Source organism: Aythya marila (assembly GCF_965140915.1).
Source record: "Aythya marila genome assembly, chromosome: 13".
NCBI classification, from domain to species: domain Eukaryota; kingdom Metazoa; phylum Chordata; class Aves; order Anseriformes; family Anatidae; genus Aythya; species Aythya marila.
In genome coordinates, this window is record NC_139054.1 from 20,065,080 (window position 1) to 20,090,196 (window position 25,117).

At 38.1% G+C, this 25,117-nt stretch overlaps 1 protein-coding gene across 5 annotated transcripts in view; it reads right to left on the bottom strand.

Moving 5' to 3' along the window:
- Nucleotides 1-25,117, bottom strand: part of STAG2 (STAG2 cohesin complex component) — a 75,245-nt gene that overhangs the window by 38,317 nt on the left and 11,811 nt on the right. For all 5 annotated transcript variants that reach the window (XM_082770622.1, XM_082770623.1, XM_082770620.1 and 2 more), the window contains one exon: nucleotides 1,704-1,848. In XM_082770622.1, coding sequence (XP_082626748.1) covers nucleotides 1,704-1,747 — 44 coding nt within the window. In that variant the 5' untranslated portion in view covers nucleotides 1,748-1,848. The remainder of the gene's footprint in view (nucleotides 1-1,703; nucleotides 1,849-25,117) is intronic.

Genomic DNA, 25,117 nt, shown 5'->3' on the forward strand with positions numbered 1-25,117 from the left:
TAAATAAACTACATAAAGTCACGTTATATCCTCAGTCCAGTAAGTCAACTCCAACAGAAAAACTGTTGTTATCTCCTGTTTTTTTAAATCTACTGTGAAGGAACAAATCAGAGCAAATCCCCATGCTCACACCTTGCCTCAGCCAAAGAATAATAAAAAAAAAAATTCTTTTACCTGTGAAAGCCATATAGTGCGGCTAAAAAGCATGAAAGTCAGCAGAAATGGCAACAGGTTAGGAACTTCATTTTTGGCATGTGACAAACATTACAAAATTTCAACTATCAAACACTATAAATGTCTGCCACAAATAGGGCAGTGCACAACAATGCCACTACCTTCCCTCACAACCAAAGTGTCTCAGCAGACATCATCATGCTGTCAAAAGAACTAGTTATGTCAAAATGTATGGGGAGAGAAGATATTTTAAACGAGATTTCTCCACCAAAAAGATAACCTGGAGGCTTATGTAAGGTAAAAAGAAAATAAGTAAAAAAAAAAAAAAAAAAAATTTCTTTTCCTACATAATTAACATATGCTGCATCAAAATACAAACCCTTTATTGCCTATGACAAAGTCAGGGGAAAAAATTCACCTGAGTTATTACTAAGTAATCCTTAGTTTAAAATTTTTATTTCTATATTTCCTATAGCAGACATCATAAATGATGCTATTTTAACACATACATGCGGTACAATGAATTCCAGCATACAAATTTCTGATACACATTTCCTGATTCAATTTAACAATGTAATCATAAAGATGACCTGAACGGGGGGAGAAGGAGCCATTCCTATTTATTTATTCATAACCTTCTGAAACAATCTAGAAACTTAAGGTTTCTCACTGTTGTGGAACTGTCTGAAAGGAAGTTTCTGCCTTGTAACATGTATTTTGCCATTTCTGATTTTGTCATCCATGTATTCTGCTATAGATTGAACACCCAACCTCCTTAACACAGAACCATTTTTTTGCATCTTTTGGGATTATTTTGAACCAGCTTAATTTACTCCAGACTGCTGAAATGTATTCATGCTGATTTCTTGGCAACTAAAAGGTGAGGAACTGCATTCTTCTGGTCTACTTTAACTAATCATTTCATTTCTCTGTTCAAAATGTAAGCTATTTCTAAATTTAAATTTTCAAAATTCAGATACCTATTCTTAAAACTAGATCAGCAGACTAGTCAAATCAACACCCCAGGAACCAACACCTGAAGGGAAGCTAAGACTTCAGCTAGTTAAAGCATTTGGCATTGGGCGTTTCAGATATAAGGCAACCTGCCCCAGTTATTCAGGGTAAATACCCTTATACAACTTCACCTCTCTCTATAAAGGAAGGAAGGAAGGAAACTTAGAATTTCTTTATTTCTAACCAAAGTTTCTTCTTCAATACTTTGATTCTGTAAAACCTTGACAAATACACCATGTAAACAAAGAAGTCTGTCATGATGGCTTCCTAGTAGCAAAGCTTAAAAATTGATTTAAAAATAATCTATAAAAAGGACTTTTAAAATATTTGTTTTAATTATCACTGAACAATCAAGAAGTAATTCAAGCAGTGCTTTATTTTAAACTGGAAAAAAAATCCAGAACCATATTCAATCATTTTGTTTCCTTGTTTCAAAGAGAAAAACCAACCACATCTATTACCACTAAGAAGCACTAGTACATGTAAATGAAACCAGAAATTCTTAAAGCACTTACTGAAGGAGAGTAAAATCAGTTGGTATTTCTGGAGCTGCTATCATTTCTTTATCATCTTCTGGAACACCACTGTATTAGAAAGATATTCAAAAACCAGTCTGAAGTACGAGCTTCCTTTCCTTTCTTCCTTTGTAGCGGACAACTTCTGAAATAATAGTAATAATAAAAAATCACATTAGAAACATTTCCACATAAGGGATAAAAAAAAGTTGGAAACATAGAAAATATTAGTTCACACCACCTTATGTTTCCAGACAAGCTTTTTCCTGCTTAAATAAAGATTTTATATCTTTGACTCCTCCCATTATCTTATGAAAAAAAAAAAAAAAAGTACATCCACAAATGTTAAAATCATCAAAGTAAAACGAAATAAAGCGCTTGGAAAATAAATGCTATTCTGAATAGCATGAGAAAATGGAATGGCTTTCATAAACACCTTGCAAATAACTTTTTTCTTCTAAATCTATACTAGACTAAAATTTGAATTGTAAGACCTTGTACTGTAAAGTCCAGACTCTACTACCAACACTATGATATTGTGGTTAACCAAACCAAAAAACAGATTTGATCTTAAACTTAAAGCAGTGTGTGCCCATTTAAGAACACTACGTATACCAACTTTGAATCTGATGTTTAAGTGCTCCTGATACTTAGCACAAAGATATGTTCTTCTGAGTTCTTACAATCTAACCAGCTATTTCACAACTCCCTGTCTTCCTAAATTGATAAACCAGGCTTACGAGTATTAACATTTAAAGCACTCAACATGTCTCTAGGAATATCAATGAAGATAATACTATCTACATATTATAAAGAAAAGTATCAGAAACAGCGTAGCATCTTATCAAGAAAATGTAAGATTGCAAAATATTTTCTTTTCCAGTTATTTATAATTAAGATTTTCCCATGTTTGGAGGCAGGGCAGACAATGAATGCTTCAAATGTGAAATTTAACCATGCATGCTAAAGCCTTCTGCGCCAATTTTCTGTCTCAAACTAAATTTTACACAGTGATGAAATTAAGAAAGCATGAGGTTCAGGTATTTTGAAGATACAATAGCACAGAGAAGAACCTTCAAAGTTGGGAACTCTGCTGATTCTACAGCTTGTCAGAGTAATTAAGTATTTGAGCAAAAGATACAATTTTAAGCTCCATGTGCTTAATATGCCAACGTCTGGTAGCAACACTTAAAAGCCTGCATTTCAATTGAGCACATAGAGGCTGTACATTTCTTTCCTGCAAGTGCTTCTTCTGAATGCTAGGGGCCACTGTAGCTTCCAAAATTTGGTGAGCTGAGAAAAAACACAAACCCTGAACTTAAATCGCTGTTTCTTCACATTTCACACAATTATATAAAGACAGAGAAACAAGAGTGGAAGTAAACAGTGGTGAAAGGAGAGGTTCTAGATAGGTAGGTGCATCTCAAGACAGTCCACAACTACTACATTACATGCCTTCCAGAGCACCGTGTAAGATCAAAAGTTTCACAAACTTTGTCACCTGTTCCTCCCTTCCTTAAAACCACAAATGCACATTACTGGTGCATCACAGCCTCCCCTGCTTGGTTTATATGTAGTTTTTAGCAAATAGCTACTCGCGGGCAGCAAAACATCCATTCATCATTTGGAGACTCTGCCATTCAGAATCACCCAATTTAATCCCCCAATAGAATGGGCAAAAATATACCTTGAGAACTTTATTCCCGGATTATCAAGTTAAACTGGTTCACCAGTGGGTACCCAGAGCAAACGCATGGGGAATATGTGACGGAGCAGCCAGGTGCAGGGGAGGGCCGAGCAATGCTCCTGCCTTGGCGGCGCAGAACTATGATGACAGCCAGGCAGCCTGCATGGCTACCTGCTCCACTCGTGCTGTGCTGCAGTATCATCATTCCAAGTGTATCAGGTATAAAAAATAACAATAATCAAAAAAAAAAAAAAAAAAAAAAAAAAAAAAAAAAAGATTTGCTGTGATTCCTGTCAGCAATTGTAACTTGGAGAATCAGGCCGGCACCTCTTGGGAACGTACCTCAGCGAGGAGCAGGGCAAGGGGAAGCAAGAGGTGAGCAGCCAGCAAGCCACCCAAGTACCATTCAAGGCACACGTGTGATTCTAAGCCAGCACAAAGTAAAGGTACAAACTTCAAAAGGCACACAGTTCTGTTTCAAGTTCAACCTGTCCACCAACGTGTTATTTGACTTTTGTAGTTTGAGTTTTTCAATGGTGAGAAGCACTGTAAGTACTGAAGACATGATCAAGAAGCTCAGATGCAAATTTCATGTCTCACTAATACCACCTATTTACAGTAATAAAGTTACCTATTCCATAAAATTGATGGTACTGAGACAGAAATCAAGTTAACCATTTGTTTACACAATTAACACTTTTTCAGTCTCCTATAAAAAAAGGAAATTATCTTCCTACCAGTTCTTGCAAAAGTATTTCTCAAAAAGCAGTATAATACAATCACACAGGAATATTTTGAAGAAAAAATATAAAAACCATGTAAAATGACAGGCAAATGATTAAATTATGTCATTTCTAAATCAAAGAGTCAAATCACCTGATAAAACCAGCTGGCTGGAGTTTATATCCACTTGCACTTCTTGGAAAAAACACTCATCTTAGGCCAAGCAACAGATGAAGAAAAAAAAATGTCATTGCTTGGGCATAACCACTTCATGAAAATAGGAAGTAAATATCTAGTAATTCAAGATGCTGTATAGAGTTTAGCTACTAAGATTTAAGTTTCAAGAATTGTTTTTATTGAAGGAAGTAGAAGAAACTTGGCCCTCATGAGCACAACTATATACTAGTATTAATGGAAGAGAGTAGTTTCAGGTGACTGCCCTGCAAGAATACAAGAGCTAAGGCTGTAAGGGATCTCCAGTACCAAGCTCAGGCCCCAGGAATGACCCGAAAAACACCTTGCATTAGTTCCAGTAAGGGCTCATTTTTAAAGTTTTACATACATAAAAATTATAAGAAAGACCTTGAAGTCTTGCCAAGTAGGGTCAAGCTAACCCAGCACTTCCTCATGGGCAGATGCCGGCAGAAGCTGCCCAGGGAAGAACCCATTTGCTTTGTTTTTATTGGTGATGTTCTCCTTGACTTCTCCCCCCAACATCCACAAATAAGTCGGGGATTTTTTTCAGCCAAACACATTATTTCTGCATTTCATAGAACAGAATCAGTATTTTTCCATGAATATTCTATTACTTTTTTAACCCAATATTTAGCTGTCATGATATTCACACAAGAGCTTCCACAACCAAACTGTATAGTATAAAGAAGCACGTTCTTATCCTTGAGCTCAACATTTTCTAATTTTATTTGGTGTTCATGGGTTTTAGTATTGGGAAAGACTGGTACTGGCCATTCCCCTATTATGCTTGATCTCAGTAAACGCCTTTTAGAAATTCAGGGTGCCTGCCAACATGTATTCTTCACACACGGATCTGATGACTCACTCAAAGCACACTGTTTGGGAAGTTGATCAGAAGGAGGAAAACTGTCCGTACAAGCATCCTACCAGAACTTTTAAAAGATCAAATTCTTCATAGTGCAGTCTGAAAGGAGGAAAGTAAAATTTATGCAGATGCCATTCCAAGCAATGAAAGTCTACATTAGCTATTAATGTGCTCTAATAAGCATATTTTTTCAGTAAAATCAATACACCTAAACTTAAGTGCATCATAAAATGCAGTTCTTCAGACTTTTTTGTTTATTTTGTGTATTTGCATGTTCACAGCATTCTAACTTTAATTTTCCTAAGCATATACTGAAATCCCCCACTCTATGAGAAGTTTCAAAAGTCACTCAACTTTGTGAAGTCATAATTAAATTATTAACTATAAAAATAAAATGTATCCTGCTGAAAGATCACAAGGTGGAGCTCTAGCCTAAAGCTAACTGAAGAAACTCCAAAAAGACAGGTCATCCAGAGGCTGACCTAGTTATTTCTGTGCAATAAACTTTGTAAGAGATTGCTAAAACAGCAGTAATATTGTAGCACATTTCCTTAAGATTTATATATAAATTGCATAAGGACACTGGAAGACTCCTACATCTTTCCTGAAATTAATGCACGTAACACGTTTGATTCAGTGACTCTTCCAAAGACGGAAATGCATCTCACTGCTGTAGTACAACCAGTCTCCTGTAAGTAGCTTTCGAAAGCAAGCAGAGGAATTTCAAAATACACTTTAATAGCAGAAATAACATAACCCCTTCCTGTATCTTGCTAGATTTTTGCAAACAGAATGTCAACAAACTAAAAAAGGTTAGAACAAGAAAAGTAGTCCAGGAACACTAATCATATATAACGTTGCTAACTCTAAATGTAACAGTTTCCATTTAAACTAATTTTACTCTTAAAAGAACTAAGCACGAACAACTACAATTAGAATGTGTCTTCACTGAAAAACAACTTCATTACATGCACAGGCTAAACAAACACAAATAAAAGCCAGCCAGAAGCCTTTCTTAAGTGTATGTGTATATACACAAACACAAAATACAAAAAATTACAAGGTCTGTCCATGAAACCTACGTTTCATGCTCTCATGTAAAAGCACTAACTTGAGTGTTATTGCATGAACTCGTGGCAGAACAATTCAGGTAGCTGGTTTTTGGTTTGAGATGGATTCCCCAAAGTACACACACAATTCCCACCCTATTATTTGGAGGCTTTCTTTTTTGGGGGAACACAGAGATCATAGAATCGCGGTATATCCCAAGTTGGAAGGGACCCACAAGGACTGAGTCCAACTCCTGGATCCCCAGAGGAAAACGGCTACGTGAACAGGACAAAGATTTAGTAAATGCAGAATGACTGTTCAGAGGTGTATTGATTTTTCACTGTAATTCAGTTAATCATCTGTAAAAAAAAAAAAAGAAAAAAAAAAAAAAAAAAAAAAGAAACAACAGGGACCTCACTTTCTTTATTCAGAAAATCAGAACTTGTAAAATTGCAATGCACTCAGCTGTAGAAATGATAATGGCTGAAGAAGTTCATCCCTGAATTATTCATCTACCCATGAATGAGAGGTGCTGATGCTTCAGAACCAATTACACAGTAGTGACAGTTAAAATGCTAGCCAGATCAAAGTTTAAATCAAGGACCAAAAGTATTCCCAATATTTTCCTACTTTAGTTTTCCAACTATTTCAGAAGAGAAAGCTGGTACAAACTACAGTGTTTACCCTCACTCTTTTTCTGAGAAATCAGAATATGCTTCAACTTTTGTTTTTATAAAATACAGTTTGTTTGTTTGTTTGCAAATAAGTATGCTTCTCAACACTGCTGTTGCAGTCATCTCCACAAGCAAGACTAAACGGTGGATTTTTAGGCAAGATTTTGAGCAACATTCCCTACAGGCCTGCAGGAGCGTTATTTGTACTAATATTACACAACCTAGTATTTCAACGGCCAACAAGCTTTAAAGCAATCCCGTAATTTGAGTAAAATACAGAAAACATACTTCAAGTAGCATTCTGTATTGTAAAAATTGTACTTCAACATGATTTAGTTATAACTGTATCAGCAGTTTGATCATATTATCATAGCATAATCAAGACTAAGCTGAACAATAATGCAATTAAAACCTTTAGATGTGTGGTTATTTTTGTATTTTTTGCTTAACAAGTAAGTCTCAAGCTTCCTTTACAAGACCACCTAGAATAACCATCAATCTACACTCCTCCATGCTCACCAGCGGACAGTGTACCTACACAGAAAATACCAAAAGGCAGTGAACAGTTAACAAGCCAACAAATAACCTAAATGACCTCATTTGTACCGGTCTTGTATTTTCAAACTATTTCTTCACTTTTTTTTTTCTTTTCTGATTTTCCAGCTCGTATACCACCTCTACACCACTTTGTGAACATCTCTCAGTTCCTCTTCCATCTTTCAAAAACCAAAGAAGCGATCTTATGGTGGCCAGTACTGTCACACTGCCACTTTTATTCCCTGGCCTGCCGTTTATTCAATGTTTATAATATCTGCTCTTTAGCTGATGCAAATGGTTCACTGGTAAAGTGGTAAATTGCCACCCCAGAAGATGCTTTTGTGACACACCTACGATATTGTAACCACGGGCTGCTGCTGGAAGCAGTGGCCTTCCTTCCCACTCCACTCACCAAACACAGCAAGTTCCCACTCACTCCTCTCTTCTAGCACTCATTTGAGGCAGAAGCAAGAAAGGTCTGAAAACAAAACTGTATTTTCTTCTTGGCATGGTCAGCTCTCCACTGGACTGGACAACAAAACCACGTCACCCTGCAGCCACATGAGGCACCCACCAGGCATGTACCAGTGGCAGCTCAGACCCACCTGACAGAGCTCCCTCACTGCCTCCCTTGCAGCAGCAGCACCAAGAGGAGTAATGCCCAGCTGAAGTCCTTGTGACAGCTATTGCTAATTCTCCTACCTAACCTCGGTAGAGCCCACAGCAAGCCGACTGCTTGCAGCTCTGGGTGCCACAGCCTGCAAGAAGGGCTGGGTCCCTGCCAGACAGCACCCACCCACTAGTTGCCATGCTCTGAGGCCCACCCATGCCCATGACGCCTTCTCAAGGCATTCTCCCTGCCTTTTTCCACACACGGTTCCTGCATTTCAGTCGGTAGCAGGCCGTGCTGTGACTGCGGGGCACCTTGCTCCTGCGGGAGGAGCGCAGCCATGAGGTGAAGGTGGCTGCCAGGCCTGCTGCTGGCCAGGAGAAAGCCAGGCACTGGGAGAAAACCAGTCCCCACTGACAATGCGCACACCACTAAACACTACAGCAAGTTTATTTCACAGTTTAATGTCTTTAAATAGGTTTTATTTGGGGGGTGGGAATATAAAAGACATGAAAAAGGCTAAAACCTAAAATAAAGGTTTAGACTTGAATATGAGTCTAGAAATTTGAAAAGAGAATTACAGACCAGGACCTCCAAACCATCCTAATAACTGCCAACCCCAGTTTCACCATCAAATAGTCCACCCAACTCATTACAAATGATTTTTTGGATTTCTGCTTGTTTTATTACATAAGTAGGTGGAATATCTATTCTGGAAGGGAGAGTTTGCTATGGTGCTTCATGGGTCATACAATTACTCATGGAAATACCATTAATAACATCAATATCCTTAATACACTAAGTGAAATACTATTTCATGGTGTAAATGTAGTTTTGGTATTGAACCATATGAAGTTTCTGTATCTGTACTTAGTAATTTATACTGTCAAGTAAATTGTTTGAAACAAAAGGTACAGGCATTACAAAATACTGTAAAATGAGTTAACTGTACAATAAGAGCAACTGCTACTATTAAAGGAAAAAAAAAAGTACCTGTAATACTTTTTAATTATTCCACCCAATGATATTCCTGAGCATTTCTAAAAGACACCTGAAAATCCCAGACATCTTTAAAATGTTTTGATTTCAGATGTCTTTTTAAAAAAGGTAAAGGTATGATAACAAAAGTAAAAGTTATACCTCGTTGTGTCAGTCACGTCTTCTCCTGCCAAAGAAGAAATGGCTTCCAGATGTTGTAGTCTAACTGCGTGGAAAATGAGGCTCTTAGGATGAATAAAACCCAAGTCGGATGACAACCAAAATTAAAAAAAAAAAAAAGCCACATATGCCTACTTTAAAAAAGCCAAAAGTACTAATTGATTTATGATACAAGGCCAGCACACCTCATCCGCCTAAATGCCCCAGGTTTCCAAACTGAACTGTAGAACACATGCCCCCTCACACATTGACTCTTCCAAAATGCATAACCCGTCAAAACCTTGGCTCTTGCATAAGTTACTGTCCACAGCAAGCAGGTAACCAGCTATATAAAAGACAGAACCAGCATTGTTCAAACAGACCATGGTGACGAACGGCTTCAGTACCCTCTGCAGAGGTAGGGTTTTCCAACAGATGAGATATTCCATCTGGCAAGTTCTATTTTTTGTTCTCACACTGATCAATGCAAGCCTGCAAGTCGCCTCACTTTGTAGCAGCCTCAACTTCCACTCCTACCACACAGGTTTTCCTCTTTGAGAAGTCCAGGTCACTGGGGCTTTGTGCCCATGACTTTGTTTGGGCCTTTCTATGAGCAACTGCATTCAATTATAAACTCTGGCGGGGGGACCATATGGTACACGCTACATAGCATCAGCCACTGCTATAACACACTCGATATTAGATGACTCAAATATGGGAAAACCCCTTAAAATAAAACTACTGAAGAGCAGAAAGTAAAACCTCTCAAGCACATCTCAGAGTGAGCTCCTACCAGCCCAGGTCACACTGCACTTTGGCTAGCCCTTTGAAGAGCCCAATGTATTTCTCTGCGCTGCAATCCCAAGCTTTCTGAAATAAGAGAAAAAGAAAGAGCAGTTTGGTTCTGTGTTTTGTCAACTCAGATCCACCAGAGTTTATTAGCTGAAGCTTCAACACTACATAAAAACGGTTGAAATGTTTCCAGATGATAACTAAAAAGATTAAGTCCAGCACAGAAGCAAACACAAAAGAGTAAGCAGAAGTCAAACTGCATTTGGCTGACTGGATCTAAATAAAAAAAAAAAAGTGAGGGGAAAAAAAAAAAATAATGAAGAACCATCTGCTCAGAATGAACTGATATTTCTGGGTCTATAGGTGAGCTAATCTGCATCCTATTCAGGTGTAGTTGTAGCTCCAATATTCACCTGTAGCAGATCCCGTAGTTTTACTGGTCTCTACTTGTTCTAAAAGCCCACGTGCCTGTTCTCCCGCTGCTATCTCCACTGGTCACCACTGGCATCATCAGTCTCACAACAGTAGTGTAAAACTATTTATAGTAAAGCTCTGAAAACTGCCATTACACAAACAGCAATGTGACCAAACAAGAGCAGTGCCCTGTCCCTCCCTAGCTCAAACGACAAGCCAACTAGTGCAGAAGACAACTAAGTGGCACAATTAAATCTATGCCATAAGAAAGGAAAAAGAAGTATTTAGCAAACAAGGAATAAATACGGTGCCATATCCAAACCAGGCGGCATGACAGCTAAAACCTAAGCCTTTCTTAAGTGGATTATGGCTCTTTCAAGGATCAATCTAATTAATCATTCTTAAAAAAAAATAAAAAGAAAAATTCAAGCAACCACTCAAATATGCAGAAGTTGATTTCACCTCTAAAACAGAAGAAATAAAGATAAAAATCTTGTAACTTCCATTAGAAACTTATCCCTGCAATCTGCCAGCCTCATAACATCTGTGCTCCATACATCCTCAGTCATAACTTAAAGATTTTTAATACCCAATATTTTGTTCCTGCTCTCCTTTGCAACATTTGAGCTAAAGTCCCAACTGGTTTATTTGGAGATTTGCAGCACTCAATACTAATTTTATATGAAACAGCAGTTGTGATATGCATGGCTTTCCCCCACACAATTTAGACAACTGAATATATCCACAATGCAGAAAGACAATAATCCATTAATGAGGTCATTACTAGATGAAAAAATACCTATTATTGACTGACCTAGAAAGCACCCTCTCTTCCTTTATTTATCCTAAAACCAGAGCCCTCTTAAAAGAATCTTGAAAGAGAGATGTCTGGTGCTGAAATCTCATTTATGGAGACCTACAGTTCGCTGTTGAAATCTATTAAACTTCCAGTGGAAACCAGCTTGGCCACTTGCACGCATTCTAAAAACATTGCAAAAATATTGGCATTATTCGAATCAATAAGTTCTTTCAATTCTGTAATTGCTTACTTGTGGCAGGTAACAAATTACACTAAGAGAGCTATCACATACTATGCCTGCATTATAAAAGCTAACATGAACAAATATCAGAAACATTTCTTACAGACCAAACTCATTTAATAAGTAAGCTGACCAATAATGAGAAACTCTTGATGTGTATAAAATATTCTGAAGCAAAGGTCAGCAAGACTTGTCCTTTTGAAATTATCTTCCCACAAATCTCTCAAATACTGTGCATTAGGCACCTTAGGGATACACGGAAATCCATTCCACACAGATCTAAAATACAAAAACATACAGCTTGTAATCAACCAAAATTAAACCTCAGGTTTCTTCAAAAAGCTATATCATTACACATCTGTTCTCTAGTAAATTCAAGATGTAAATAAAGGTAGTAGTTGCCTCCTCCTCCAAAAGGCAGTTATAGCCTACAGCTAGATTTACATTTTGTTGAGAATTTACTGGTTGCATTATGAAAGTATCATGTTCTGTAACAAGTATTTTATTACTTGAGCAACGTTAAATACATAGAAAATGTTTTTAAAGCCACAACTGTTACACTTATTAGCTCAGCAACATAGTAGAGGCTATTGAGATAAGGTGGGTATGCCCTCTTTTCCCCTGCTTTCTGCTTTTAAAAAGGGAATAAAAAAAGGAGCAGTAGTGCTAGCTCCCTCTTGAACAAGCTATGTGTGCTGTGATTCCCCCTCTCCCCCAGCGACACAGTACCCCATAGTATCAGGGAACTGCCCCATCCTCTGGGAATGGTGCGGCACCCGCAGAGACTTCCCAGGGAGGACTCGCAGGTACTGGTCCCGTGCGAACTAACCCCTCACCTCCACTGATGACAGAAGTCTCACATGCAAAAGGTTGGGTTGTTGGGGTTTTTTGTTTGTTTTTCCTGTCTTACAACCAAAACAAGAATGCAATTTTGGTGTAAGCAAAGAATTTGAACTGTCATTTTTTTTTTTTTATCACCTTAGGGAAAAAAACAACTAGACCAAGTATTAACATGCCATTAAAAAAAGAGAACAAGGTCGCACATGTCATATGCTCTGGTTCGTTTACAGTCAGATCTATCAACAACAGATCATCTCCGTTGTCAATTAAAGCTAACATGCTGAACCACAAATACGGAGAGCTAAAGAGCTGACAAATCCCATTTTGCCAACTTTCATCCCCAATGCGGTAACCTCCGAGAGAGGGATGGAAAACACAGCTGCCATGGCAGAAGTCACCAGAGGACAACTGTCAAAACCTAGAGCTGCCTAGCAATGGTATGACAAAATGCTTCTGTCACCCACCAGAGCTCATTATTGTTTATTATCTGGAATTTATCATCAGCTTGTGGTTTTCAGCTGGTGACCATGTTTGACTTACCAGTTTGAAATTATTTGTAATTATTGTCAGAAGAATTTGTTAGATTTCAAGTGCTGTATCAGTCACTTCATCTTCACCAACCTTTTTTTTTTTTTTTTTTTTAATTAACTGCATTCCTACCCTTAGCACACATTTCTCTTCCTCTGTTTTGTCTGAAATACATCTTTCCATCCCCTCACACTCAGCTCTGAAACGGGCAACCCAGCAGCAGAAAACCCAACATGCCGTTAAGTGTACAGGGCTTTTTCAGTTCTACTTTAGTTTCTCTAACTTTTTTCAGTAAATAACAGAATCACAGAATCACAGAATTTCTAGGTTGGAAGAGACCTCAAGATCATCGAGTCCAACCTCTGACCTAACGCTAGCAGTCCCCACTAAACCATATTCCTAAGCTCTACGTCTAAACGTCTTTTAAAGACTTCCAGGGATGGTGACTCCACCACTTCCCTGGGCAGCCCACTCCAATGCCTCACAACCCTTTCGGTAAAGAAGTTCTTCCTAACATCCAACCTAAAACTCCCCTGGCTCAACTTAAGCCCATACTCCCTCATCCTGTCACCAGGCACGTGGGAGAACAGACCAACCCCCACCTCGCTACAGCCTCCCTTGAGGTACCTATAGAGAGCGATAAGGTCGCCCCTGAGCCTCCTTTTCTCCAGGCTGAACAAGCCCAGCTCCCTCAGCCGCTCCTCGTAGGACTTGTTCTCCAGGCCCCTCACCAGCTTCGTCGCCCTTCTCTGCACCCGCTCAAGCACCTCGATGTCCTTCTTGTAGCGAGGGGCCCAAAACTGAACACAGTACTCGAGGTGCGGCCTCACCAGAGCTGAGTACAGGGGGAGACAATTCCAAGTATTTAAACCAGTTGTATAGACAATACTTCTTTTCAATTGCTTTGTTCTTTTTTTTTTTTTTTACACGTTAAACACTGTTAAAATTACACAATGCTTCAATAAGAAACAATACACTTTCTTCAAACCACATATTTAAGTTACTAAACTACAAAATTCATCTAGTTGAATTCCCCATATTGTTCTGGCAACTTATCCAAGAGTATTGTTTAACTTACTTAATTAGCCATCAATTATATAACTATTTGTTAGTCCTGTGTTGAACTCAGCAAATTTTGCTCCTACTTACAGCTAACAGATGTTGTTGGCAATGTATTTCTACCAATAGCTTGTGATCACTGCTCAGACTCTAACATCAAATCATAACATTTAATACAAATAAAAGGTTTTAACCCGGCCAGGATTCTGCCAAATTATTTGCTACTTATAGCAACTTCCCAGCTCCTGAATCCAAGATCTATTAAAAAAAAAAAGTATTTAAAAAGATGATATAGTTTGGTATCAAGGAGCTAACTATTCATCACAGGAAAATGGAAAGGGATAAAAAATAAAAATGATTAAGATTCATGAATGTTTAAAATACCTTCATACAAAAATGAAACTAGCATACTGAAATATCATGAAGTAACTTCCCCCCGCCTCCCCACCCCAGCATGATTTTAATGCCCCAGACACAGATTTCAGAGCTTACTGCCAGTTTGGTGCACTTATACTATTCTGATCTCTGTATGTTAGTCATGCAAACTGCTGCCTTTGTATTTTGTTTACTCAAAAAGCCATTTATTTTTTACAATTGCTCTTACAATAAATCAAGAGTATAGAATTATCATCCTGTGGTAGCACTAATCAGGATTACAAGTCAAATGTCTTGTTTCAAACAGGTTTGCTCTTCAAGGTTTCAAGAATTTAAACAAAATTCCTATGTAGATGTCACCAGAAGTTAATGCCAGTTGACTATATAGCTGACCTTAACGTTTAGTTACTACAATGCAGTACTTTAACTAAAATATATTTACCACCTTTACTTTAGTTAGCCCAAACACAACTTTGAGCGTTTCACCATTTCAGGGTAACACATCAGATTTCACTCTTCAGGTAATCTATATGGGAAAACCTCTTTAGGAGTTTGGTTAGGACCTGTGACATTGGTGGAAAAAAACAGGTTACTCGTAAATCAATTCATAGGGGGAAGGAACTATAATAATTCTATTGAAACAAATGATTCAGATCTAGCAGGTATTCAAGTATTTACGTTCAAGGGGCTACATCTTTTCCAGATTTTTTCTTCCCTTGTTTCAACATCATTCATTACTACTTGCTTGAAGATGGCATATTAGGAAGAGTTTATGTTAAGAAGACATCCTATTTGGATTAAGGCTCCCATCCCCTCCAAAACAAGCACACAAGGGGCCATTAACACAGATACCTGATCCTGGGCAATTTTATAAGCTAATATTCCACTCAGAGGATAATTCCTTAGCATCAGACTGCCTTAGTCTTTAAACAATATAAACCAAATTTTAGTAGAAGTTAGGGGAAAAGGTAACAGCATTCAATCTAATTGTTAGACAAGAACATTTTTATCCTAGTGTAAATTAGGTCTGGCAGTTGTTCAGCTTGACCTCCACTTACTGTAATCTTGCCCTAGGGTATGAAAATCCTAGATCATTAAATGCTACGAATTTAGTCTTGCAAGCAACCTAAAATGAACCTGCAACCAGAGCCACGGTTTTTAACTGCTGTTAAAAGAACTGAACAGACAATTGTGATAATAGGTAACACCATGCCAATTTTTTTTTTTTGATTTTGTGTTTAAAAGAACTGTAACTACTACCTGCACCTTTAGAATACTATTGTCTAATTCAAAGATGTATTTGAGAAGAAGAGAGAGCAATTACCCTTTAAGTTCAGGGGTAAAGAGAAAAACAATCCACGAAAATAAAATTATTTTCATTTCAGTTGGAAGTTCTGAGAAAAAAATGAGCTAATGTGAAGCGGCCCACTTCTTTCTGTTTTAAGAAACATTTCTAAAATGCCAGCTTTCCTACAATTCTCTAGACAGTCAACAGACATTTTAGGAACTGCTACCAATTCATTACTGTGAAACAGATGCCTGCCAAAAAATTAATTACAGAACATAAATTTTATTACTACGTGAATTAACTTAAGACTTTATATGCTAAGTGCAAAAACTACTCTAGAACCACAGAATATTGTATAATACACAGCCCATGAAGAAAACAAGGCAGAATAAAACCCAGGGAGGTGTACCAGCTCTTCCTGCAGCTGATGCTAGCAAGACCTGATGTGGAGCTACAAGTGACACCCCACTTCTGCAGGGACAGGAAAGAATTGGGGTGAGCAGCACTATGGAAGGAGCCCTTGGGAAGATCAGAGAAGCCTCATGCTGACCACAGAACAAGCAGCCACCAGCAAATTTGCTTACGTGGCAAGCGATGCTCCACCAATGCAGCTGGAGCAGTTGAAGGTCTACAGCACACGACTGGTGCAGACAGCTGTTCTACAACAGAATAAAATGGCATAAATACAAACACCTTCTGAGAGAGTAAAGAGCCTCAACAAGAACTGAGGATAGTGCTTGATTTACAGTCCCCCAGGGAACTGATTCCAATTAACTTCCACATATATTAGTAAGAATAAGAAAGCACACCAAGTGTTAAAAATTGGGTATTAAACCTTAGCATTCGATTTACACACAGTAAACACATACAGCCAGCAACAAGCTATAAAACAGCCTTTACCACTACCTGTAGTAGTGATACTGAGGAAGTACTCCATCAAAACTGCCATTCACGGCTTCCTCACAAATAAATGCGTAACAGTCTGACCACCTGAGACATGGTTAAGAAAATAATTCAAAGCAGTGTTTACAGAAAAGCCAATCCAGACAGGACACGTTACCAGCCCAGCCCTAAAAGAATGTCATCAGGTCCCTCTGTAGCACAGACGAATACTGACCTCTTCTTCCCAAGCAAAATCATTTTATACCATTCTCTTTAGACCATATAATGACATGGTTAAGTGTATGGTGATTACAAACTAAAGTAACAGTCGACAGCAGCGAAAGCAGAATCATTCTTCACATTACAGTATTTCTGTATGTATTTGTGTATTACAGCACAACTAAGCATACTCCAAAAGCACAAATCAGGGAGAAAATTAAAGTTGTCTTGACCCTGACATAATTTAATGATGTCAGCATCTGAGTTCCCCTAAAATCAGTTTCCTTACGTTTAAATAGAAGGTAAAAATAATATTGAAGAGAAAAGGAAGACAAACATCCAGCATTATTTGTAGAAGCAGATACCAAAACATTTTTAATTCCTCCAATAACACTGAGGAAAGTGAAGTAACTCATTGAGCAATTCACTTCACTTGTGGGGTGATTCCTTGGAGCAACACAAGCAACCATTTCTAGCTCAAGACATCTCCAGGTATGTGCTAGATCAAAATACTTCCAAGTCTTCAAGTGTTAGCATAAAATGATGCCATTAGTTGGTTCCCCTTTACCAAAACAGTATTCTTGTTCAGAATGGAAGCCAGTATTTCAAGGGAGAGAAGACAAAGGAGCACCATGGCTGCCTATTTAAACCAAATATCTTACCAACACATCAAGGTTCATGCACCACCATGATTCCCTACGCAGAAATGGAAAGAACAAATTTTTCATTTTTGTACTTACCATTACCAAAATTTAGATTAAACTAACAAACAATACGTGGTTATTATCGCAATTCTGATTTAACAACCTCATTTTGCATAAGAAGCAATGGTTTGAAACATGTCTGCCTCCAGTAAGGCAGGCAAATGCAAAACATGGATGACTATATGTACAAAAAAAGATTTAAACCATCGGGATTGAAATACCGTTTTGTGTGCTCGTATATCACATACGAATGTGCAACATGACATATTACTTGTTAACAGCTCTAATCTAAGCAACATGAAGGCAAAAGCCCAGAAGTCTGGATGTGATTTTTCAGTTTTCTACAGCATGCATTCAAGATTAAATGGGGGTGGGGTAGGAGTGAGATATTCAAATGATATAATATCCTGAATATCTAGCATCTTTTCCAAGACACTGACTGATCACTAGTAAAATTGCAGGAATTTTTATCTTACATAGGAAAATGAAGACAACATCACTTGATAGAAGAAAATAAACCCAACAACCTACCTACAGTTCTCTTAGCAAGACTAAGGGGGATTTATATTGGAACAGTGAGCACAGGAATAAACAAAGAGCATGAAAGGGGTGAGCAAAAAACAAAAAACTACACACTAGAGAGGGATCCGTAATAGCGTGCAGGATAGAAATAGCAGATGAGCAAGGAAACACTATGTAGTGACCACGTTCAAGTATTCAGTACTAATGGCTGATAATCATATTCTGTAAGCAGGAGGAACAGAGGTGTGATGTTGCAAATGCAATAAATCCCCAAGGAAACAATATGCCTCCAAGATGTTCTCTGGAAACTACTTATGGTTGATTAAAGCAGCATCAATAACACACATCCAGCTATGCATAGATAGCTAACGAACACCCCACACTTTTCATAAGAGAGGAAAGAAGTGGAAGACAACACGACTTGTGTTAACCTCAGCAGCTCAAAGGAAATAACAAAAATCAAAGCAGCGATATGGCAATATTGCAGTCCCACCGCCATGTCAGAGAAGGGGTGCACGTGCATTTTGTAAAGAGTAAGAACCAACATGAAAAACAGTTGTTAATCCACAATTAGCAGGTCTCCCTTCTTACGCAGGAAATATTAGTATTTCAGTATTTTTAATAACGAAAAAATCCCTCAGAATGAGCAGCACCTTAAGAAATATTGAAAATACTATTTCTCATACTAATTTCTAGCCATCTGAAACAAACTTTCCACAAACTTTTAAACATGAAAGAATTTCTCACACAGTGGATACAAGTTACCTATTTGCCAATAAAGCAGCTTGAAAACAGAATGAATAATGACCACCCACAACCCAAACCCCAAAGAAAGCTGCAGAGCTGGAAGAGAAAGTAGTTGCCTTCCTGGACTTCCCCCAGATATTTTACAGAAGACAAAATTTCCAGTGTGTCAGCCCCAGTGGTGCCTGTACTGTCTCATGTGGGGAGAAAAAGTGAGGACGATGCACGGTAACAGGCATTAGCTCCCCAAACTGCTCGATTATTAATGTACACATGGCGCTCACAGCTGCTTCTTTACAATCACCTAGCTGCCCCTGTAACACAGGTTCCCGGCACCCTTTAGGATCCCCTACTGACCCGAAGAAAGGCACAAGCTACCCATTTCTACATTCTGGAAATCTCACTGTAATGCATAACAATTGTTTGGAGCTTCTGGGAGGCTTCCACAAGCCTTCTCCAATGAACTCTAAATCTTACAAGCGCATGGAGTAGGGGCAGTCAGAGGACAAATCCAGGCAATAACTCATCAGCTGAATTATCAGTGGTTAGTAAGAAAGGCTCTGCCATGGTTCTAATGCTACAAGCAAAATGCTATTCAGAGAAATCCACCTGCAGAACACACATATACTTATGTATACATATACAATATCTCATATACAGTGCATATGTTCAAAAAAACTATCAGATGCAAATATTAAGCCATTATTCATTAAAAATCACAGCACTTTAATTATACCAAACTTACGTCTGACAATAGGCTATTAACCTACCAGTTACCCTCCAGACAAGACAAGCTTTGTCCTGTTCCCTGAAAAAGCCATACTGTTCTCTATCAATGGTCCAAGACAAGAAAAATGAGTTTGGAAGTTTAAGCCACTGTCCTTAACTTTGTCCCCACTGTCACGTAAAAAACCACCAAGGATCCAAATTTACACTCTTCTCCCCACCAGGACCAGACACTAGCATACTCTTCAGAAAAAGGCTAGCAGTGCTAATGACAACAAATCATAGGACTTCTTGTATGGGTATTAGTTTCAAAATAGACCAGCCATAGAATTGTGTTAACAGAAGATTTCTTATAAACTTTGAGTGCAATACTCTTTTGGTCTCCAAAGTAATTAATTAGTTCAATTAAAGTTGGCTGGTCTACTGTGAAAACCTTTCCTGAGATAGTGAATAGCATTTGTTTGTGGTTTTTCCCCTGTTCCATCAATATATACATGAGCAAAATGAAGTTTTGGCCCCACAACTGCTTCCCAAGCCTGAATTTAGGACAAAGTTGAATTTTGGATTTCGTATTTCTGTAGGGAGAGAAACAGAGGGCTATCTAGGGATAACAATGTATCCCAAATAAATAAGACCTTTCTATTAATAAACACAAAATTGTACCTCTAAACAAACAATGATTGACAGAAACAAGGGAGAAAATATTTTGTTTTTCCTATTGTAGCCTTTTTTTCCCCAAACTCATACTAGGAGACCAAGTCTACTTGCACAAATATGAAGCATCCTTAAGAAAGTGTAACCCCTATGCTTTCTCCTTCTTCATCTTAACAGATTTTTTGAAAAAGTCTGGACTGAGGTCCCTATACCTCATCAGTGGTAGCTGCTAACGTGGATCCAATTAGCCCATATCTCCGTTATTGACAACCACCCTGTTTCTGCTTGCCACACCGCAGTCCGCTTGCCGCACGAGAAAAATTAGCAAACATCAAGGTCAGAAAGAGACTTTTTAACATTATTAAATGTTAAAAGGCTCCGCTGTGCCTCTCAGAGAATTCCTAAAGACACAGGAATTAACAGTGTTAATACAGACGCTGCTCATAAGTCTAAATATGTGAGGGCAGGAACAAGGGTTAGGGAGGAGACAAATGGAAATGGCACGGATAGAGAATTACTTCAGGAAGGTAACTGTTACCAAATTAGAACAAGACAATTAATATTCAGCCCTAATGAAATGGACAGTATTTACCTATCAAATCATTTGGTCTTTATTAAGTGAAATTAGTAGCACTGACTTTTCTGCAATATTATCTGCCCTTATTTTAATCAGGTTATTAATGAAGAAGAATTTGGTCTTCTAGTAATGATTCACATTTATTAGAAACTTCAACAAAAAATAAAACATATAAAATTTCATTTTGTAGCCCATAAGGCAATACAGGTAGGTAACACAGCAACAGCCTCACATCTGTACTGTCATCACACACAGCCCTCAAAGAAAAATGCTCAGGGCAAGACTAATACAGTGTCTTCCAAATCACCGTGCAGGTTTTCCAGAATAAATAACTGTCTAATTCTGGAACTAAGTCACCAGATGAATGGTCTAAGCACAGGAATATCTAATTTACAGACATTTAAAAACTGTAGCAAGATGCTCAAATCACAGTTTCAGGTTTCTCCATAACCTGCCTTCAGTGCCAAGAGGGCACAGAAATGCTAACACATGGATTATTAACCCTTGGACAAAGCAGCACCAGGTCACACAGTCACAAAAACCTGATGCAGCTTAGACTGAGGCACACAGCTGCGTTTCTGGTAGCCAGGCAGGAACACACAACCCTGGGCCTAGCCCAGACACAGGAGATACATGATTCAACATTAAATCTGGTTTTAACCTAAAAATTCTCAAGCAGACAAAATTGGTTAGCACCTTTCTAACAGGTAGCCATGGCGTTTCTGATTTATTGACAACTCAAGTGCCGCCAGGCTTTTTTCACAAAGGATGGGCACCAAAGCATGATCATTTTGTGAATTATAACATGAACTGACATAATATTAAAACCATTATTATAGACCATCAAGGCCACCCTCTACGATTCACCTGTTGAATTTAGTGCTCTTTGAAAGTATACTTAAGCTGCGGGAGGAAAAAAAGCCAAGAAGGGAGAAAAAGGAAGGGGGAAATGCAAAAAGAAGGCACAGAGCACAAAGACAACTTCAAATGGCACTGCTACTCAAAGGTAACAAAGCTAAATGCAGTAAGATTCTTGAAAGACTGTCAAGCCTAGCCAATGTAGCAGGACAAAGTATCTCCAAGAATAAAAATAAAGATGTTATTTATCCAGTAAATGCAACATGTTTCAAGTAACAAACCGAAATGCCACAGTATATACCCAATAGCAAGGAAAGATAGCATTTGCAATCATGTTACCTAAAACCCCCTACCCCCTTTTCTTAAAAGACCGCTTACTATCTTAACTTGGCATTTCCTTCAGTGCTGATACGCCTTTGTACTGTATCAAGAAAATATTCTTAACAAATATTTTCTTATCTAAATTTACCTTTTTTTTTTTTTTTTTTTTGACAACTCTGTCTCCTGGTGGTTTGTTCCACTCAAAATAAATCCCTTATTTTCCTCTCCTTTCAATCTCATTCCACATATGTATTCCATACCAAGCCATTCCCTAGCATTGTTTTCTCAATATTTAAAGATCTAGTTCACCACCAGCAAAATGGTTTTCAAGTAACATTTATTTTTCATACAATTAAGAACATTTTTTCCTTGTTCTTCACAATCATAAAAATATATTAATTGTTCTAACTCATTCGCTATAAAATATCGATTGTGAGCATAACAATTGCAATAGCTGAGCTTTTGTACAGTGCCCAAAATAGCAGTATTTTTTGCAGCAACATGCCAGTTATGCTGTTTGAAGTCTACTCAACCAATTGATTCCTTCACCTACAAGTCTCTCTGAATAAACTGCACAGCCACCTTCCATATTATTTGGAGTATAATCTACTCCCAGATTAGCGTGTCCAGAGAACCACTTAAATAGATCCAGCAATGTGGTGATATTTTACCAGTCTGAGAATACAGATATCCCCCATTTCTATCACTGTAGACAAAATTCTACAATATCACGATACACAAGTGCCAGCCTGCAACATGCCCTGTCCAACTCTAAAGGTGTGAAGTCATTTGTGTAGGAGCTCCCTAATCCTTAAAGTGAAGTGGGTATTGGAAATCATCATGCTCTCCCCAGCACTTGCACGTTTTATGCTCACGTTATTACTGAAAGCTTAGTTAGAATACACATACATAGCATAAAACACCATTTTAAAACTTAAGCGTTTCCATTACTTCCACTTACTTCCCTATTTCTGTCTGCTGTTTCTCTGTCTCCTCAAAATGCCTTTCACCTTTAGAAAAAGGAGCTGTTCAGTATATACAACCTGGCCAAGTACCAGTGATTTTTTTTTCCCAATATTTATTTCTTTTTCTCCAATATTACTTTCGTTTACCAACTCAAAGAGCACTTTATACCAATCTGAATGAATTACATTAAATATATCTATCCTTTTTTTTTTTTTTTTCCTAAATCATGAATGACACTAGAAACAATAACCAAACACAAACAGTAGTTTGATAATGAAACAAAACAGATGAGCTGCTACCAGTGAAAGAACTGTTCCATGGCCCCTTCTTCTGCCCTGCATTACTTCTGGCCAAAATCTCATGGTCAAGGGTGCTTGTCAGACCTTTCCTTGTGCCTGTTGAGCAACAACCTATTAATCTTTCAGAATTAATTTGCTTTCTAGCAGATCAGTAAGTCGAGCTGGCTCAACAAGAGTCCTGTGGCTGGTGTTAAGGACCCCCTCTTTTCAAATCATTGAGACACTGCAGCAGGCTTTGACAAGCAGACAATTGACTGTCAAATGATGTAGAAAAAAAGCGTTGTCCATATCATTTTGGTAGACTACAGATACTTTAAACGTTGCCATAGGGTGTCCCAAACCTAGCTTATCCCCCCAGCTAGGGCACTGGGATGCAGTCAGTACAGCACTCAAACACTAAGTGTTACCCCACCAGTTATCACAGCAACCTGGCCCCAGTCCTGCTTTTCCTACAATAACAAAACCTCTCATGGGCTTGTTTTGTAGTCTTTGAACAAGCGTTGTGACAACCAACAGGTATTCACCTTTACCTAAACCCTATATAAAATGGTAACAGAAGCAGCATAGATGTGACAGAAATAGAAACATGTTACATCCCTGCTGAACAAAGAAGCTATAGCTCATTTTACCAAATACAGCTAAGAGTGGTCTCACTCAGGTTCTCCAATCCATTACTATTACAATGTTTCTGCAGCGTATCAGACACAATTAGAATCTGCCATTACTCTATAGAAAGCTGGGACCAGCTTTATTCAATTACAGGCAGCACTCACTCCAAGTAGTTTAATACTGTATGCGTAAGTAATGAGAACTAGTTCTGTTTCTAATGATTTCTTCATTGATCTGTGTATCTTCTAAAACTCACGTTATTACCAGAAAATACATTTTTTTTATAGACTATGCTCATACCTGAGCTGTTTTGAGTAACACTTTGTCAGACAATAACCAAATAGAAATACACAGTTATTGTTTGTTTTACCTAAGATCAGAAGATTAAAACTTTTCAAACAGTACCAGGCCTCCATATGGTTTACTTAGGTATTCTTCTTATTATTTTTGTACTCAATGCTACTCTTCTTAAAAAGATACCTATATTTTAGACATTTAGTGAAGGTCAAAAGTTCTGAGTCATTCAATTTCTGAAGGTACTGAGTCTTATAACCAACAAAAAAAATCTCACAAACCAAAACCCTACAACAAATTAGTACCTAACAACTAACACTAATGAACTACTTGGCCAAAGACAAAAAGTTACCAGAAGTAAAGGACTTCACCTGCTTCTATAGGCTTTTCCCCCTGAAATTTGCAGTTGACTTTTAAAGTCACAATTCAAACTTGCTTAGAAACCAGTGATTTGTTCTTAAAATACAGCCAACTCTTCTCTACATCCCCAGAGACCATACATCTCTGCCAGGCTGATTTTGCTCCACTCCATTTTCCCAAGCACTCTGCAGGTGTCTCCGAGACTCAAGGCAGCACCAGTCCTGATGTGGATAACAAGCACTGCTTCAGCACAGTGCCCTGACTGTCCTGGGACTGTCCCCAGTTCAGGATTCCTTCCTCACACTGCTTTGGACAGGCAGGTTACTGCATAGACACTTTTCTGTATTTTTTCCCTTTTATCTCTCTGTGGAGAAGTTGGAACAACATCTTGAACCTTGAATAAGAACTGCTGAAGTCTCTCTTTAAAACGATGCTCGATACACCAAATCCAACTGCCATGCAAAGACGCACATTTGTAAACTCATTGCACAGTTGTAAACAACTTGGAAAAAAAAAAACATATTTTTAAACTTCTTTATGAGGAAAAGCAGCAGTAGAAAATCTAGCTAATAGAAGCTAGAACTGCCTAACTTCCTGTAAAAACTGCCACTTGATAGGGGCACTTTTATGAGCTATAAATCTGTTTGCTTTAAATACATATGCTGTTTTTTTCAAACCCTGCAGCCGCAAACTACTTCCACAAACACAACTAAAAACATTAGTTATGAACAGATGGTAAACAGCATAAACAAAAAGCCAACTTACTAGTAATGTTCGAAGTAGAGTACAGGACCGTAGTGAGGAAGTCCACAGCCACTTTGCTTCTGGTGTCGTGAGCACTTGACTGTGATCTAAACACTAGCGG